Source organism: Cavia porcellus, unplaced genomic scaffold, assembly GCF_034190915.1.
Source record: "Cavia porcellus strain 051 isolate PalLab524CR breed Dunkin Hartley unplaced genomic scaffold, mCavPor4.1 scaffold_20, whole genome shotgun sequence".
Taxonomy (NCBI): Eukaryota; Metazoa; Chordata; class Mammalia; order Rodentia; family Caviidae; genus Cavia; species Cavia porcellus.
This window is the reverse complement of record NW_026947503.1, coordinates 33,659,025-33,678,370: the sequence shown is the minus strand read 5'-3', so window position 1 is coordinate 33,678,370 and position 19,346 is coordinate 33,659,025. Positions and strand designations below refer to the sequence as shown.

Genomic DNA, 19,346 nt, shown 5'->3' with positions numbered 1-19,346 from the left:
TTTAGTAGTTAAAATAATAAGGGTGACAGAAGTGGAAATAACATAGTCACTGGAAGAAAAGACATGAACAAGAGGCCAAAGAAGGAAATAAGGCTAATGGCAGGTGAGATGACTGATAACATGAATCTCAAACTAGCACAAGGTTTCCAAAGGGATGGGGAAGGCCACTCTGCAAGCAGCACTGGGGCAAAGCCACAGGCCCCACCTTCAGACCTGAGACACAAGGGCAAGGGTTTAGAGAAAGACTTCTCATGGGGCACTCCTGTGTTTGCAAGGACCTTAGATATTTTGAAGAATTAAGACCAGGCCCATTTCTGTTACTTGTTCTCATTCACTTCACCTTCCTAACTCTTCACCAATGCTCAATATTAACCAATATACAGTGATAGCAGGAGAAAGATTTTAGAAAGCTATCCATTTTTATATTAAAAATGGGTGTTGCTCTTCACAGTGGGACATGTCTATAATACCAGCATTCTGGAGGGCTGAGACTAGAGGATTGTAAGATTAAGCTCAGCCTGAGCAACTTAGCAAGACCCTGTCTCAAAGTAAAGAATAAAAAGGGGTAGGGATGTAGCTCAGTGTGAAGGCCCTGGGTTCAAACCCCTGTACCACACACACACACACACACACACACACACACACACTATCCATACACAAAGAAGGAGGAGGTAACATGTGAGAAGCTAGAGGAGGCAATAGCAGCTTCCTTGCCATTTGGGCCAGAGGATTTTTCGGTGCGGTGACTGTCCTGTGCATTGTGGAATAAACAGCAGCATTCCTGGTCTCTTACCCACTGCATGCCAGCAGCAACCTTTCCTCAGTCATATTAATAAACACCTATTTTTCAGATATTGCCAAATGTCCCTGGGGATAAAACTGCCCTTGATGAGAACCACTGGGATAGAGATGAGCTACAGAAACGGAGCGAGAAAAGGGTGTAACTTGAATAGAGAAGGAAAGCAACAAAGGGGGATGAAATTAAGGCAAAACTGTAGTCTCCATTTATGAAGCTTCCCTAAATTTCAGTGTAGGCTCAGTGATCTGTTATAGCTACCTCCACCAGCTCAGATTTCCCCAGTTAGTTGACCATGTGGCCAATTTTAACAGCAACATCCCTGGCTGACTGCTGGGAAGCACTCATGGTGGGAGAGTCATACCTCTTCCTCGGACACTAGGCTTCAATTAGTCCCACATTTTCTATTTCAAAATACGGCCTCTAAAATGAACACAAGGCTATCATGCCTCTTCATGATAGTCCACTGTAGGCTGTAGGTATATTTTATTTTAATTTTTCCTCTCTTTTCACTTGGCCCAAATTTGTTCTGGGCCTATTTCCCGTTTACCCTTCAGTTTCCTTCCTAACTTTAATGAATGTGAAACTTGGTCACTGTTAAAAAAATGGACATAAATCTTCCTATAGAAGCCTATGTTCCCATTCAAATGTACTTAAAGAGTTGAGTACATAATCAGCACTGTCTTTATTCAAGGAAAAACAAACTAATATGACACCATTTATTAGTATCAAGATTCTGTTCAGTAATTCCGCTCCTTGCACATAGCTCAAAAGGCAGAAGTAACCTAAATGTCCATCAGTGGGTGACAAAAAACCAAACACACAAAGGAATTCAGTCTTTAAAAAGGTTACTCTGACACATGCCATAAGACAGATGAACTTTGAGGGCATTATGGTAAGTGAAATAAATCAGGCACAAACAGATAGAAATGGATCCCACTTGCATGAGACACCTAGAGCATGAAATGCATGGAGACCAAAGCAGAATGGTGGTTGGCAGGAGCGGCGAAGAGCGGAGGATGGGGCATCACTGTTTAATGAGTTTCAGTTCTGTGAGATGAAAGAGTTCTGGGGTTAGGTGGTGGTACTCTCTGTGCAACAGTGTGAATCTATTTAATGCCACTGAACTGCACACTTAAAAATGGTTTAAAAAGACTAATTTTATAATGTGCATTTTATCACAATTAAAAAGTCTTTAAAAATATATATAGACAAAATTAAGGTACTTTTATTTACTTTCCTTATAATTATATCATCTAAGGCATAAGTGGTGTTTATTTATCATATCATCTAAGGCATAAGTGGTATCTTATGAGGTATTCTACAGCTGGATTTTCATTCAAAAACACATTATGTTAGACTGGCGGAAATGGAGACCCTCCCCTGGTACAGGATTTCACTTATGATAAATGCATTTTTCCCTCATCAAGCCTGGCTCAGTCGCTGTTTTAGGGGCAGACAGGGTAGTGTGGCAGCTGCCAGGAAGGTCACCTGGTTTACCACAGCCAGTCATGAGAGTAAGAGAGGCATACAGCGGGCTCCTTGGTTCTCTCAGGCCACGTTCTCAATGATGACTGCAATGCCTTGGCCGCCTCCAATGCAAGCCGAACCAACAGCGTATTTTCCACCTCGACGCCTAAGAAAGAAAGCAGTGGCTGAAATCTACTGTGATAATTAGATGAATTAACTAAATTGAATTAATATCATTCATATTTGCATTAATAATTCTTATTCAGCTCGACTTCTCAATCTTTTCTATAATCCTCAATTTTGGTACATAGTCATAATAGCTTATTTCTTTTTTTTTAATTCAAAAAAGAAATAAAAAAATAACACAGAAAGAAGAGGTAATCTAAGTAGAGGATTAGTAAGTAGGTTTAGGGCCAGAAAAACTGAAACAAATATACAAGCTTACATGTGCTGCGGGAAAAGAGCGAAAACAGGAGATACGTTAGAGACGTAAGGGGATTTGAAAAAGGAGAAAGGAACATTCAGTTTCTTTGATTTACATGGTTTTCGATTTTTATGGCACTTTAGAAGAAAAATAATTCATGAGGTTGATCCATATGAGAGCAGATAGTTTAGAAAGAGTCGTCTGCTTCATAATAATTAGGCTCACAGAGAAACGCCTGTTCCCAGTCTTCAGTCCTGACATGGTGACCCTGAGAATATCATCTAGGAATTATTTCTACATGTCAACCGCTCATTTCAACCCCGTAAATCAGTGAGTGAAATGAGTCCCTTTTCTCTAGCCTTCCAGGGTCTCGCAAGGACTTTTCAGTCTCACATGTTTGGTTTTGTTTGCAATTTTCCTGCCAGTAGAGAAAATACATACAGCCAGAAGGAGGAGCTCTTCTACCAAACTAGAACATCCAGAAGGCCACGCTGAAGGGAACATCTTAGACCAAACTGCCAGCTTGCTTAGGTTCTTTACATGAAGGATTCTAGATCAGCAGCTATAGAGTATTTTCATTTGTTTGTTTTTCTACATAAATCCACCTTACTACTGTAACAGTCACTGAAATGCAAAATGCCATAAGAACCAGGGGTTCATTAAGTGAACTGGTCATCAGTTCCAGGCCACTGCAGAGCAAAGCTTGATTCCCAGCCGAGGGCAACTAACAAGTCAACTGAGTCATCTGCAAGGTATGCTACAGTTGTCCAAATAACTGGTCAGAATCAGTATAGGGGATTAAAGGAAAAGGCACAAAAGGTTGGACTGTTCTAAAAAAACTGGAATTCATGTGTTTTTATTACAAACAACACATCTAAAATGGAAATACCTTAGTTCATGAACCAGGTGTGCGGTAATTCTTGTTCCAGATCCTCCCAAAGGGTGACCCAAAGCAATGGCTCCTCCATTTATGTTGGTCTTACTCGGATCAAGATTCAAACTTTTCTGAACAGCCAAGTACTGGGGAGCAAAAGCTTCATTCACCTTAGGAAAAAAGGTAACAGTGTTAAGAGTTTCTAGTCATAAACTTTTAACCAAAATGGGCTAGCCCTATTGAGAGCAAACTGTGCTAATTCTTCCCATTTAAATTATCTCGTAATATTATTTGATACTATCTTTAATCATTGTGTAGAGAAATCAGGTTTTTCTAAAGACAAAAGAAAGGAGGTGGGGAAGGGGAGAAGAGAGATTGATTGATTTAAAAATAGTCAAAACAATCATGTTCAAGGTTATTTAGAGGTATCTTCCTTTACAAAAGATGTCAGGTTTAAAAGAAGATATACTTCATAAACGATACTTTGCATCAAATACATTCCTTAAAGGAATATCAGCAATCTTTTAAAGGACACACTAGAGGCAGGGAGATAATATTGAAAGTCCATAGGTTTTGGAGGCAGATAGAGGGTACAAATCTTGGCTGAATAATTTATTCATGTGTAACCTTGAACATGTTACTAAAGCTCTCTTTATATACACATTTTCTGAACTGTAAAATCCAACTGTGGTATCATGATGAGAGTCATTGTTAAAGTTAAATAAAATCATAGATAGTGTCTAGTATATTATCTGACAGATAGCAAGTACTCAAGTGGACACTATTATTATTACCCAGGACAAGCTGGTCACAGTGGTGCACACCTGTAACCCCAGGATTTGGGAGGCCAAGGCAGGAGGATTACTACAAGTTTGAGGCCATACTGGGCTACATAGAGAGTTCAAGGTCTGAACTACATAGTGACACCCTGTCTCAAAAAAATAAAACTAATTAACTAAATACTATTACCAAGAACTAAGAGCCATCCTTCCAAGAGGAAACGAACAGACAACAAAAAATAAACCTTCAGAAGGGTTACTATGTCAAAATGAGGCAGAAGGGCCAGGAATTTAGCTCAGCAGAGTAAGGGCCTGCCTGGCAAGTGCAAGGTCATGAATTCAATGCCCGGTACAAAAAAAGAGGTAGAAAGGAAAAGTGTCATTGCATGATGTTAATACTTACCAATGCTGGCTGTGAGAATTGCTTTTGCTTCATCAATAGTACCATATTTTCGTATTATCTTAGTTTAGGAATTATACAAAGAAACTAATTCTGAGGAAGATAACATTTATAGAGTTGGGCTAAATTTCAGTCTTGTTCTCTTTCCTACTATATTTTTGTATGTTTCCAAAATTATTTGCCCTTAGATCCAACATTATTCATTTGTTTTATATCATTATATTCAAAGAGATACTATACTAAGAAACCTAGAATATGTCATGAAGAATAAGCTTCTGAACCAGGAGAACTATGCTGTCCTTGCATATCCATATGACTAGAAATGATAACAAACAGCTTTTCAGTGGTTAGGTGCAATAACTTATGGAGAAAGCTGATTAAATTCTTGTCCAGTTTGGTTTTGTAACCAGACTTGTGGAAAGACTTAAGTTCATGACCTGAGGCACCACTGTTCAATGTGATAGTTCAGCCCTCTTGAGTTTGTGAGCTGTAAGCTGCTAAGCATGAAGATTCACAGATAAACCATTATTTATTTGAAACTTTGGTTTTCTGGGTGAGGGATTAGAGGAAACCACATACATACCTACCCCTTCTCTATCATTTAAATAGAGATTTCTTTGTCATATTAGTTATTTCCCAATGCCAGTTAGCACAGCTTAATTACCTGAAATGTTCAGATACTTCTCCAAAGTAAAATGTTTATAATCCATTACATTCAACCAGTAAATTTGTATTTATAGTGTCTTGTATCAAACCACAAGAAAGGTGCAAAAGCCAAAGACAGGATTGAAGAAGCATCAATTTAGGGGACAGGGCAAGAAACTTGATTTGGCATTATGTTAATTCTTCTGCCTATATTTTTTTTCATTTAAAATGGGATTATGGTTATTTATTCCTCTCCTACCTCCCTTAATACTAAATTCAACAGGTATTATCAACAGTCTAAAATGTAGTGGAGTTCTACAAAGTCCCAAGAAGTTTCCAGGACTTTATACTTTTGTAGGAGAAATTAGTTAAGTTATTCAAAAATAAATCAAGCATTTTAGTCAGGTACAGAAAAGTATTAGCACAAGGCATGTAATACATAGATATACACGGTTTGGAAAGGCTGGTTGTATCAACTCAAAAAGCTACAAAATATTAAGACAAAGCCACTGATGCTACAGAAGTAGGTGGTTCATGCCTACTATAAAAACAGAACAACTTACCTCTACCAAATCCATATCCTTGAGACTCAGTCCTGTTCTCTTCATTGCCCCACTGATGGCAGGAACAGGACCTATGTAAGAATAAGATTTGCTTACAGAAAGAAACATTGTCTTATTTATTTATGTGTCAAAGTTCTTCCATAACAAGTAAGGATGACATAATGTGACGGAGTTATCAGCTGTCACAAGTCTTGCTGCTTTATCAGTATGGATTAAATAATGTGAGAATGAAGAAACCAAAAATGGGACCAGTGAAAGGCTGTTGGACTCTGCAGTCAAATTTCAGGTGACAGATTTCTACGGGAAGATCTACCGTATGGCTTTAGGGTTTCAAACATCCAAAGAAGTCACTGGTGGGGTTTACAGTTAGAGGTCCTACTTGATCTCAAACAGCTGGGCACACCAAGTGTTCATGGGATAGAATTTTCAGAGACCCATGTGGAAAGAAGGCAAGAAATAGCAGCACCTCCACAGGGGCACAGAACCGAGGGGCTCCATGGCACTGAAGGGAAGTAGATGAAGTGAGGAAACAGTGCTAACTCCAACGGCAGACAGAGGATTTAAAAAACACATGATCCCTGACTCAAGAAATGCAAAGCTGCCTGATAAGCCTTTTGATATAAACTAACTTCCACATTTCTGATAATTACCAGTAAAAGTGTAATATTGCTCAAATTTTTAAATAAATCAGTCTTTCTTTTCTAAAAGGTAAAAAAGTCTCACTAGAGAAATTATCTCCTCTATTTATTTATAGAGCATGAAACTTCCATAAGTGTCTACCATGAAAATATATGATATATTTTATTGAGTTCAAGTAATCAAACTTATGTAACAAATTCCACAAATACACCTAAAGTGAGATGCAAGATGAATCTTGGTAAGAAAAATGCAGTTCAATATAAATAAAGTGTTACAGGTTCTCTAGACATGTTTGCTTATTGAGTAGGACCATCCATTTAGTGCTTTTCTTATTTAAAACAGCAGTTTTTGTGGCCACTAATTTAATATGGAATCTAATTCTAGATTTTCTTTGCGTAAGTGTCCAACCATAACAGGATGGGTAGTAAAAAGTAAAGTACCAGATATCTAGCATGGCCAGAGGATTGTTAGTCAGCTTTTCATCACTATAATGAAATACTTGAGGTCATATAAAAAGAAAAGGAGGCTGGGCGTGGTGGTGCATGCCAGTAATTCTAGTGCTCAGGTGGCTGAGGCAGGAGGATTGCTGCAAGTTGAAGGCTACCCTGGGGTACATAGTGAGACCCTTTCTCAAACAAATAAAAGAAATAAAGACAATGTAACTTCAGCTTCTTCTTTTTTTTGAGACAGGGTCTTGCTGGTTACTCAGGCTAGCTTTGAACTCAAGGCTGACCTTGAACTTGCAGTGATTTTCTTGCCTCAGCCTCTGGAGTGCTAGGATTACAGGTGCATGCCACCATGCTTCATTTATTCTTCAGTACTAAAAGATACCTAGAAAGAAAAGTACTAAGTTCTTAGTACTGACGGTGCTATGTCACTGTGTTCACAGTTCTTCAGAAACATTAGGAAGCCTGAATCAACTAGCTCATGTTAACTCATGGTCATTATAGTCAAGTACAACTGTATACTGGGCCATAACGTATTTCTTCTTAGACCACAGACTTTATTTCTAGGCCTGGCTCCTGCCACTAACAGGTGTAGCTTTGGGTACTTCTTTGGGCTTCAAAGTTCAATTAAAAGACACTTTGAATTGGTTGTTAACCTTTGTCTTTTTAATACTGGAATTTTTTCTACAGATGAAGCCCAAAAAGGATGAAGCCAGAGCAGCTCAAGTTCAGAGGCTTGAAGTTCCAGTGTGTACGTTCACCCTGCTATCTTCTAGGAGTTCCAGGCAACAGGGTCTTTCTGGAACTGCGTGCTTCATCAGGGTCACTGCTGTTCTCTTTAAGTCCTGGCTTCTCATTCCTGGGCCTGCATCTATATTGAAGGCCACAGACTGTTACATGTAGGTATCTACAGAATTGAGGACTACTGCTCTTACAATCTGGATTTCCAAATCAGTCCCCACTAGATGCCCAATAACCTGTTTTCCCTGTTTGTTTTCCTGGGGCACTTTTCTAGGTACCTTACATAATCCCACACTATCAGTGACAGACCAGCTTCCACACAAAGAAGGCATTTGGAACCTACAGCTCGGTGGCATTACTGAGTCCCCCTGTAGGGATGGCTGGTGGAAGACATCTTGAAATTGGGCAGAGCCTGAGTACGTGCTGGCTTCAGCGTCATACAGAGAACTAGTGGGAGACATCTTAGATTTGGGCAGATCTGCTGTTCTGGTGCTCCTGTGACAGAGAGGTCTGGAAGAGAACAGCTGGGATTTGGGCAGAACCCTGTGCCATAGTGACATTAGTCAGCTGCTCCTGGTACAAAGAGAGCCGGCAGGTGCTACTGGGGCTAAACCAAGCCTCTACTTGGGGCCCAATAAGCAGATACAAAATAGTCACAACTCAGTGACATCCAGAAAGTACAGCCTAATTTACAGATTGACTGGCACAGAGGCTGGAGACTAGCCTGTACCGCCCCTGCATCCCAACCTACCCCAGATAACAGCAAATTGGGGAGGACAGCAAAAACTCAAGTCAGCACGCTTCTGAAAGGCCCTAAGCAATTCAGAGAGGGCCAGAGAACCCCAGGACAGTCTGAAAGAAACCAGAAACATGACAAGAGATAAAAATAAAAAAAAAAAATCTCCAGCTGCCCAACATGAGAAAATAAGCCCAGGAGAAGTAAACACAGTAACCATCCATTGCTCTACACAGCATCAGCCGAAATTAAAAAGTACCTGCATGATCTCATAGAAGAATTTAAAGCTGTACTCCTGATCCAAGTGAGGCAAGATATAAAGAGATTAATTAAAGAAATGACAAGCCCCGCCCAAGAGAACACAGATGGAAGAACTGAGGAATTCAGAAAAGAAAGAGAAACTTCTGAAGAAGAATTTAAATATAACTTAGAATACATGAAACAGATCCAAAGAGAATACCAGGAAACTAAAAACTCCATTGAACACTGGCAAAATGCCTTGACAGAAACTAAAGACAGCCTTCTGAAACTTGAAGAGAGATTTATGGCATATGATCGTGAAAGAAAAAGCCTCTTAAAAATAACAAGGAACCAGAAAGAAGCAATTCAAAAACTAGAAAATGACAAAAAGATACATAACTTAAGAATAAAGAATGTGAGTGAGGAAGCAGGAGCAACCAAAAATGAAATACAAAGAATATTCACAGATATATTAAAGCAAAATTTCCCATGTATAGCAAAAAGAAATGATATCCAGATAAAAGAGGCATACAGAACACCAGCTACTTACAACCAAAACAGATCTACGCCTAGACATATAATAATCAAGATTCCAGAAATCCACCAAAAGAACAGAATATTAAAAGCAGCCAGAGAAAAGATGCAGATTACCTACAACGGGAAAACTATCAAAATAACAGCAGACTTAGCGCACTATCAGTAGAAGTGCAGCTGGGCAGTTAAGGCTGACTAAGTTAATAGGGTGCTTACATGACAAGCAGCAGGATAGGAAGAGGTCACCATGTGAGTTTTCACTTGCGATCATCTATGTAAGTTTGCTACACTAACTTGGCCTCCACTATTTTATAATATTCCCCTTACACTGGGAGACCATCAGGCTGTGGTCTCAATTACAATGTCCAGAGAACACTTCATGCAGATGCTTTATTGGTGGAGGTGAACAATGTATTTTGCCCATCTGTTTGGGACTACAATGGTCTATCTCCATTTTTTTCTACCAGGAATCAAACTCATGACCTCACACTTTCCAGGCAGGCACTTTAGTCCCTGAGCTAAATCACCAGCCCCATATATTATTGTTTACGGTGTAAGATTCAACATTATTCTCTTGGAAAACTAAGTGACTTTTGATACTAAATTAATTTAATTGCTAAAGTTAAAACATTGTTCATTTTTTTATGTTCCATACTTTCACATACAAGTGAACTGATTTCTAAGAATACATAATTTCATGCTATGAAAATACGTAATCATAGACTATAATGCAAACTGAAGAAATGAGAATTATTTAGACAGTAGAAAGTATGTTTTAGAAGAGTTGTAGTTCTTATCTTCAAATAGTTGAATTGCTGATCTGTAGGCCTGAGTCAAATTTGCTCATTGCTATGGATGTTGCTTGTTCAATATGTGGTTCTCTTAATCCCAGTTTGGGAGCTTACTTTTCATTTCATGTGTGATGGAAGCACGGTGCATTTTTCTGGATTTCATTCCCAAAACCAAGTTAATAATTGGGTCCTACTTTAAGCATGGACAATAAAGTACTACCCATAAAGCTCTGGAAAAAAAAAATAACAGCAGACTTATCAACACAAACTCTTAAGTCAAAAAGAGAGTGGGGAGAAATATTCCAAGTCCTGAAAGAAAATAATATGCAACCGAAGCTCATATACCTATCAAAACTCTCTCTCAAAATTAATGGAGAAATAAGATACTTTCAAGACAAGGAGGAACTGTGGGAGTTCGTGGCCACCAATCCAACCCTACAGAGAGCGCTGAAGGACATTACAGAGAAAGAGGAAGAGATACCAGGATTCCAGCAACAGTGGCAGAGAGGCCTCAATGAACGGGGCAGACAGTGGAATGAGGGAATAAGGTGGACAAATTATAGCAGAAAAGTGGAGTAGCAGACATGAGGCAGAGACGGTAAGCTATAGTCTTTAGTATAGACAGCTCTGAAACTCTATAAAAAAAAAGGCAGAGGTCATTGTTAATGGTGTATAAGGATTTAAAAGACACAGTAGTCATATTGTCATATTTAGCTTGAATTTAATTTGTACTGGTCTGTCACTCATGTCAGATTTGAGGGCACAGACATCTTGACCCAAAAATAGCAGGTTATACCATGGTAACTATCCTTACTTTCCTATTAACTTAAACTGAAAATACTTACATTGTCTTACTATGACTGATCTTAATTAAATCTGAATCATAAAACTATGGGTTGGCCTTGGCTGATTTTATTTGAAATTGGTATGCTTGTTAGTATCAACCCTAAAAGTAGAGGCAACTACTCTGAGGATGACAGGATGTAAAGGATATCCATACTGGTATTAATTAGTGACAGCTCTCAAATCCTACAATGCTATCAAAGTTAAGTTTTTATAAAAATAGGTGATACTATATTTAACTATAATAAGCCAGTGTTGTGGTCAAATCTATTGAAAATAACAAGAGAAAACATAGTAACTACGGAAGATCATCTATATTGTGGTCTTATATGTCTTATCCATTGCATGTTTTTCTAGGAAATTGTTTTGCTGTCTTGCTATGACTTGGTATTCCCTATAATACAGAGAGGATAGATATATATGTAGAAATTCACACATGGTTTTTTTTTTTTTTTTTAAATTACTTACGGGAACAGATTATATAATGCAAGATGTAATGAACAGATACTCTGAGGAAGAGACGCTAAGAAACCCGAGGCTAATTTTGTAGCATTATGATATAAATTCTAGCAATACTAGTGTTCGCTGATTAGTATGACATTGGACTGGTTTCTTGAGTTCAATTTCAGCATATGTAGAGATGGGGACAGCTATCACAAAGAGAATGAGAGATGCGATGGTAGTTACTATTGTCTTCCCTAATTTGGAACTTGAGGACCTAAAAAGCCTCTAATGATTTGATTAGTTCTATAATATGCAATAAGTATATAAAGTGGGTGAAGATGGGGACAACTATTTGTAAGAAACTAGAGACAGTTAGATAGACAATGAAGATCTCCAGTGGACTTGCTTTGAAATCTGTATTTCTTTAAATTGTTTTTTTAACTGCTTTGTTCTGTTTTGATATGTTTAATCTTACCCTCTTTGAGATATAAAACAAATGTGTAGGACTGATAACCATATTACTGAGCTTTTGTTCGATCATAGAGCAGAACGGTTTGTAGTGTCACTTTTTGAATGTCATTCTAAATACTTTAATTCTATAACATGAACAGCTATTTCTAAGATGACAGTGTGTAACTTATCAACCAGCAATTTCTTACCGTTTGTTTTTCTGTGTTTGTATTATTTCTACCCTTTTTTTTTATCTCCATGTATTTTTTTGTTTCTTTTTCTTTAAATAAAAAAAAAAAGGAAGGCATTTGACAGTGACATATTTAGTATGTACAGCTCTGCTCAAACCCTGAGGAAAAAAAGATAATCCTTCACAGTAGCATTCATTGTACTTTATGGTGGATATCTGGGCCAGGGAAAAGAAGGAAGAAAAACATTTTCTTTGCTCACCAGCTAATACTAACCTATCAGTGCCCATAAAGTGAGGTTAAACTGAAAAACAACTATCAAGTAACTACTTATCTAAATCAGATAAATGTGGTGGATCATCAAAGCATGTAGGTTCTCTGAACAAAACCCAATTTCTGGGCTCCATTCTAGATGTGCTAGAACAAAATCTTAGTGAGGTGAGGTTGTGGGCAGCTTTGGATATTATCTAGGATGGGAATTACTGCTCTGGATCCTGAAATAATAAATTGTCATCTCAATGCACAGATGTTTCATTTTCCAAGCCACCTTTTAAGACAAAAGCTTTCTTTTGCCAATAGTGAGTAGCTGAATGCTAAAAAGCTTTTAAAATCGCAACAGAAAAATACTGACTTTTAGCAAATGTCCAAATATCTTGCAGTTCTTGCTGATATAATTGAAGATATATAGGTACAACAACAAAGTATGGACACAACAGCTTTTTTCGTAGGGATTCTATACAGAGATCAGTTATCTCTAAAGCGCATGGCAGGAAATACAGTTAAGTACTAACTTAATCCCAAGTCAATCCCAAGTCTCTGAGACAGAAAGTCAGCAACATATTATTCTGCTTTTACCTTGGGATTCACCCCAAAATCCAAATCAGTCACCCAGTCAGTTGGAAAAGGGCTAAACCCATAGAAAAAAATCTTTGATCCAATCAAGAATCTGAAAGCTACACACCAGAGCACGTTTTCCCATGCGGTGTGAGGTCATAGCTAGGATAAATCAACGCCTCAGAACATCAATTTTAAATTTGCAAGTGAAGTATGTAATTGGCTTCCTGTTCTCCCAGAGAAAGGTAATAGGAACTACGAAATCTGCATCATCTAGCTAGGTGATGTGGTTCATTGCTGGAAACTGAGCTACTTAGGAAGGTGAAACAAGGGAATTGTGAATCTGAGGTCAGTCTCGGCAACACTGCAAGACCCTGTTTCAAAACAGAATTTTAAAAAAAGGTCTAGGGTGTAGCTTAGTGGTACAGCACTTGCCTAGCATGTGTGAGGCACTGGACTCAGGTCCCAGTACTTGAAAAAATAATGTATCATTTGCAGTGCCTATGTGTGCATCCAGCAAAAAACCCTTTTAGTTCTAATTCATTATTGTCAAGCCATGAATACACAAGTTTGTAAGGAATTCCAAATTTCCGATACCTAGATAATTGTTTATGCTCCTTCATTTTGCTAATAACCCTCAGCTGGCCTGTGAGAGAATTACTCTGACTTTCTGAGAGAATGTGTTTAAATCACAGTGAAAAGGACCCTTTAACGACAACCCTGGATTCACATCCTGACTCCATTGCTCACTGGTCTGGAACCTTACAAGGCCACTTTCCTACACTTCAGTTTTCAAAAAGTCTCAGTGTAGTGGTGAGCTGGGAAGACTGAGATCCACTAGAGAGTATGGGCACAGCCACCAGGAAGCTCTGCTACCATCATCAAGCAGCCTTCTCTCGCTCACCCCAACACTGTTCCTGTCACAGAATTTCTTTTATCCTGCCAGCAATTCTGTTACTTTCTGTGTGTTAATTTTAAAATACCTCAAATAGACAATAAGACACAATTGCTGCTCACGGAGAATTTGCATGGCCCAGGTTTTCCTAGAAAGGTGATTTGTTTTAAATGACTACTTGCCAATCTTAGGAATTTGAATTCCAAAAACCTATCTCCAGAAACACAATAGAAGCAGTTTGTTTCATTATGAACTTACCAATACCCATGATAGATGGATCACATCCAGATGCAAAGTAGCCCACAATTCTTGCCAGTGGTGTGAAGTTATGTTTTTTAACAGCATCTTCACTAGCTATGATAACCGCTCCAGCACCATCAGATACACCCTTGGGGGGGGGGGGAATAGTGGACACATGAACTGGTAAAAGAGTTCAGTGAAAGTCTGAAAGTAGTATTTATTTTTTAATTTGGCAGTACTAGAGTTTGAGCCTAGGGCCTCACACATGCTAGGCAAGCACTCTACCACTGAACTACATTCCTAGGCCCTTTTGTTTTGAGTCAGGGTATCACTGAAGTGCCCAGGTGGGGCTTACAACAGCAATTTTCCTGCCTCAATCTCCTCAGTAGCTGGGATTTCAGCCATGTGCTCCTGTGCCTGGCATGGCATGGTATTTCTAATGGAATAGCATGGCACGCAGGAAGTGGTGGCATAATTCTGGATACAACCTGTAGTACTATAATCCATTGTGGGGATTACTTTAGGCTCAGAATAGAACTCCATTGAAGGACGACAGGAAAGGATGTCACAGATGTGGATGGTATAAAAAGAAATCTGATAAATTGCATACATATAAAAGAAAAAATCTGAAAAATAAAATAATATACCTGGAATATTTCCTTTTCAAATTTGGAAAGACTAAGAATTAGAAGAGTATCAGGGCCCCTAGCTAAAATATTTTGGGTTGCACTAGTAAGCCTGAATTAACTGAATAAGAAGCCCCAGTTTAAGCTAACTATACACATAAGCATGAAAGTATCTAAAAGAGGCCCCCAAGTTCATTTTGCATGGAACACAGCAGGAAGAATTTAAGGTGATATGGGGTGACACCAACCGATGCGTTCCCCGCAGTGACTGTCCCTTCCTTCTTGAACACCGGAGGGAGTTTCTGTAACTGCTCCAGGGTTGTCTGGGGCCGAGCGTGCTCATCCACTTGCATTGTCTGTTTTCCTTTCTTTGTCTTCACTTCAATTGGCACCATTTCATCATTAAAGTAGCCGGCATCATTAGCTGAAATAGAAGAAAGTCTACCATAAGAAGGAAAACCAAAACAGAGAAATAAGAAAGGAATCAAATAAGTTTGGATTTTTAAATTTTTTTTTTTTTGTGGTACCAAGGATCAAACTCACAACCTTGTGCTTGCCAAGCAGGCACTGCTGAGCTAAATCCCCAGCCTGAAAAGAATCAAATAAATGCTTTGATTTAATTTCTGGTCCATCTTCTGCTCATGTGAGCCTTTACTACTTACAAAACTTGCCTTTCCCCCTGGAGGATTTAATGTACTTGGTGAGGATCACAAACTCACAATGGTTAGTTTTGTGTACTTCCCTAAGGGATGATGAAATGGAGGCTTGGGATTATCAATACCACCCATTTGAATTTTCCCATTGACTTTTCTTAGCACAAGATCATCTACCCCCTCTTGAGTCATCCCAGGATTATACTCCAGAACAAGACCTTTTTAGCATATGATCATCTGTGCCATGTTGAGTCTGAGTCTTCTGCCAAAATGGAATCTTTCACTAGTCCCACCATTACTATATACAACGAATAAATAGTGGGTGTTTTGGAGCGTGAGAGAACCCATCGGGAGACATTGACCTCCCAGCCACTCATGTGTTACTAAACTTGTCAATGTTTTTTATTTTCTCGCTGTACCTTTAACACAGACAAAGTGGGACTCTTCACTGGGTCCCTGATTCATACTGTCATGCATCTATCAGATGCTGTTACAGTCATACATCATGTCCACTAGAGAAGTCTAGGAGCTTAACTAAGTGACTCAGCAGCTCTACATCCTGGGGTGTAGAGAACAAGCTGTTACCATTCTAGTGCCAATCTGAGAAGGTCAGAAGTTTAAGGGATTCAGCAGGAGGCCAGGGTCCCTAGTTTGTACCATCTTCAGCCTTTATAAGAGGAGGGCACCCAGATGGTATGAGTGCTACACCCACTCGAGGGGAGCAGCCTGCATACAACAAAAGCCGAATGAGGAGGGACTGATTGCTGCTTCAGAGGAGCTCCAGTCTTTGCCTTTGTTTTGGATATGACATCCTGGCTTCTGGCTCAGATTGTTTGGCTTCTGCCTGGGACTCTTCCACCTTCTATCGTAGATTCTTCAGTGATCCACTGCAGATGCATTGGCCTTCTGATGCAGACTTGCATGGGACACTGCAGTAAGCTTCAGTCCTTGGGCTGGACCATTCAACCTCTAGCATGCAGACACCCTCTGCACGCTCCCTCAACTGACTTTGTGGCTGACCACTGTAAGCCAATCTTGTAATTTCTTATTCATTTGTATATTCTGTATTATATCTGTTTCTCTAGAAAGCCTTGACTGATTACAGATATATTTTGCTCTTTTTAAAAAATTATTGTTTTTTCTTTCTTTTTTTTTTTTTTTGGTACTGGGTATCGAAATTACGACCTTGCGCTTGCCAGGCAGGCATTTATGTCACTGAGCTAAATCCCTAGCCCAAATTATTGGTTTTTTATTTTGTATTTTTTTCTTATCAGGTACCACTAGACTGTTAGGAGTATCAGTCCATTAGCTACAGATGAAGTGGTGCTAAATAGATTTAACTTCCTTTAGGTGAGATAAGGAGTTAATTAAAAAGTTAACAAGTTGTATATGCTGCCAGGTGATCTATAACTGAAATTTAATGCACAACTTGAAAATTTTACGAGTTGTCACCAACACAAGTACACACATAAAAATCTCCACTAGAATGGACTACAGTAATCTATAGTTTCAAAAACAGAGTAAGTCAGAAATAATACAACCTTAATTTTGATAGTATTTTACAGTAAGCAAAATAGTTCCTTTGCATTCCTTTATTTGGTTTTAGAGCAACCTTATTAGGTAAATAGGCAGAGGAAACATTGTTACCTATATTTTATAGATACTCAGTGAATAAATGACAAGGTCAGACAACCTGTAGCTGGTAGAATTAAAAACACAACTGATAACTCCCAACCTCTAGATCAATACTGTTCTACTAGGAAAAAACCAACAATAAAATATTACAAAATATAGATAAGGTGAATAGTATAAGCTCCAATTTACTTTCCCTCTGAAATGTAAGATGGACTGCAATTTCATTACTTCAAGTATTTAATATCCTAACTAACAGTTTCCACTTGCTTATCACAACTTTAGAAATTCTTTTCATGATCCAACAGATTCTTTCATCTTGCTACACTTATGAGGTGACTACCGTCACGTTGTTCATTTGGAGGCAAGGGCATTATAGTCAAGGTTTTGCACCAGTCAAGTCTGAATCTGGCCTAATGATTCTCCATCTGGAGTGGGAGGAGGCAGAGGAGGACACTCATGTCTTTTCTCAGCGTCTCTTCCACTTCTTTTTGTCTTTTTTGTTTTTATCGATACCAGGAATTGAACTCACGACTGCCTGCTTGCAAGGCAGGCGCTTATGCCGCTGAGCTAAATCTCCAGCCCCTCACTTCTTGTGATTACATGATGGTTGTGGGAAAGGACACCCTGTGTACCAGTTGTGACAGTGAGTAGTCACCTTTGATGGGTCTACTGCATGCCTCAGTATGCTATACTGAGTCAAGTGTCTACCCAGGGCCAAGGAACAACATGTTTTAAGTAGTTTTAACATCTTTTAAGAGAAATTGCCAGTTAACTTTGCAATATTAGAATAACTGATCATCTAAAAACAGTAACAAAATGTGATTTTTCAAAGGTATCAGTTAAACTATTATTATAGGTCATATTACAGGATGTTAAAAATCCTAATATGCTATCGTGTGTGTGTGTCTACATACGCTACTAGGGACTGAACTCAGGGCCTTTCCCACTGTTGGTTTTTTTTTGAAACAGAATCTCATGAAGTCAGTAAGTTACCCAGGCTTGGCTTGAATTTCTGATTCTTCTGCTCCAAGCTCCCAGAGAGACAGGATTATAGGTGGTTGCACCATGCCTTGGTTTCATCATAATTTTAGAGCGTGAAAATCGTTCCTTTTTTTTTTGGTATAGATACTGATAGCCAAGTCATTTCACTGACCTGCTTTCCATCTCTGCTGTGACTGCAGGGCGTATTTGTCACAATCTTCTCTGCTAATTTTATGTTGTACTGCAAGATTCTCTGCAGTCAGTGCCATGGAGAGCTTAACATGTGGATCTGTTAATCCTTCCCACAGAGAATCTTCCAGCTAAAAACAAATTAGCGAAAGTAATTTGTTAAGGCATTATCTTTTGAAATTAAAATGTTGTAATTTCTTTAAACAAGCAACAATTCCAACAAACACAGTAAAATGAGACTTTCTGATAACATTTGTTATTACTATTCATATTTGGTTCTTGGATTAAAAAATCCATTTAAAAACTCAAATGCCTTTAAATATGGAACTCTAAAGAGAACCAAAAGTTAAGCATGAGAAGTAAGAATGTAGGAAATTATGCCACAATAAAAAATTAAATCCTCAAGATTATATCCATAAGCACCTCACAGAGTTCTTATGAAATGCTTTCCTATAGCCATCTCTGTAAAGTAGTTGTGTGAAGTCTGTAGGAAAGAAAGGATTTGTGCTCCTTTGTTGTCTAAGGCTTCAATGACAGGTATATCTGGTCCTAGCAGTCACTACCAGGCTGAAAAGAGCCAGGGATAGAGTCTCTATGTAACAGAAAGATTGCTAATTATTATCTAAGTAGTTAGAGTCTCTATTAAGTGTATCTCATAGGCTGCCTCATCACTTTTAGAGCCTCTGACCTTTCCTTGTGAAGGATTTCTTAAACATACTTAGTGTACAAAATATTGCTAATATATTCCTATTTTCTAAGACTTTTTCCTTCTGGGTTTAAAAAGAGCCAGTTGAAAAACTGAGTGTACAAGATGTTAAAAATCCTAATATGCTATCATGGGAAATTATGTTATGTTATCAGTATCAGAAATTATTATGTTATCAGTATGATCATTCTCAGGTCACGGTTATGAAAGACAGAAAGATCAGTTTTTTATCTGTCTGATTTAGGACAATATAATCGTATTTAAAGACGTGTTTCTGTGATGAAGAAGAAACCTGTTCACTGGAGAGTGTTACAGAAATACAGCCTCTGCAAATCATGATAAAGTTTTAATTACTCAGAATCCTACCTGTTGAATACAGATTAATTTACCTTTTGTCTATTTTGTTTTGTTTTGCTTTGTTTTTAGAGACAGGGTCTCCCTACATAGTTGAGCCTAGCCTTGAACTCACTATGTAGCTTAGCTGGCCTGAACTCTCAGTGATCCTCTTGTCTCAGCCTCCCAAGTGCTGAATCAGAGGTGTGCACTGCCACACCTGGGGCTCTCTGTCTTTTAATCCATTTCTC

At 38.5% G+C, this 19,346-nt stretch overlaps 1 protein-coding gene across 1 annotated transcript in view; it reads right to left on the bottom strand.

The window, feature by feature from the left end:
• Positions 1–1,462: 1,462 nt before the first annotated feature.
• The window catches only part of Acaa2 (acetyl-CoA acyltransferase 2), a 38,160-nt gene continuing 20,276 nt past the window's right edge, over positions 1,463–19,346 (bottom strand). The window contains exons 5-10 of the mRNA XM_003474157.5: positions 18,040–18,187; positions 14,847–15,022; positions 13,991–14,120; positions 5,952–6,022; positions 3,580–3,734; positions 1,463–2,432 (exon numbers count right to left, since the gene is read on the bottom strand). Of these exons, the coding sequence (XP_003474205.1) occupies positions 2,348–2,432; positions 3,580–3,734; positions 5,952–6,022; positions 13,991–14,120; positions 14,847–15,022; positions 18,040–18,187 (765 nt within the window). The 3' untranslated portion in view covers positions 1,463–2,347. The remainder of the gene's footprint in view (positions 2,433–3,579; positions 3,735–5,951; positions 6,023–13,990; positions 14,121–14,846; positions 15,023–18,039; positions 18,188–19,346) is intronic.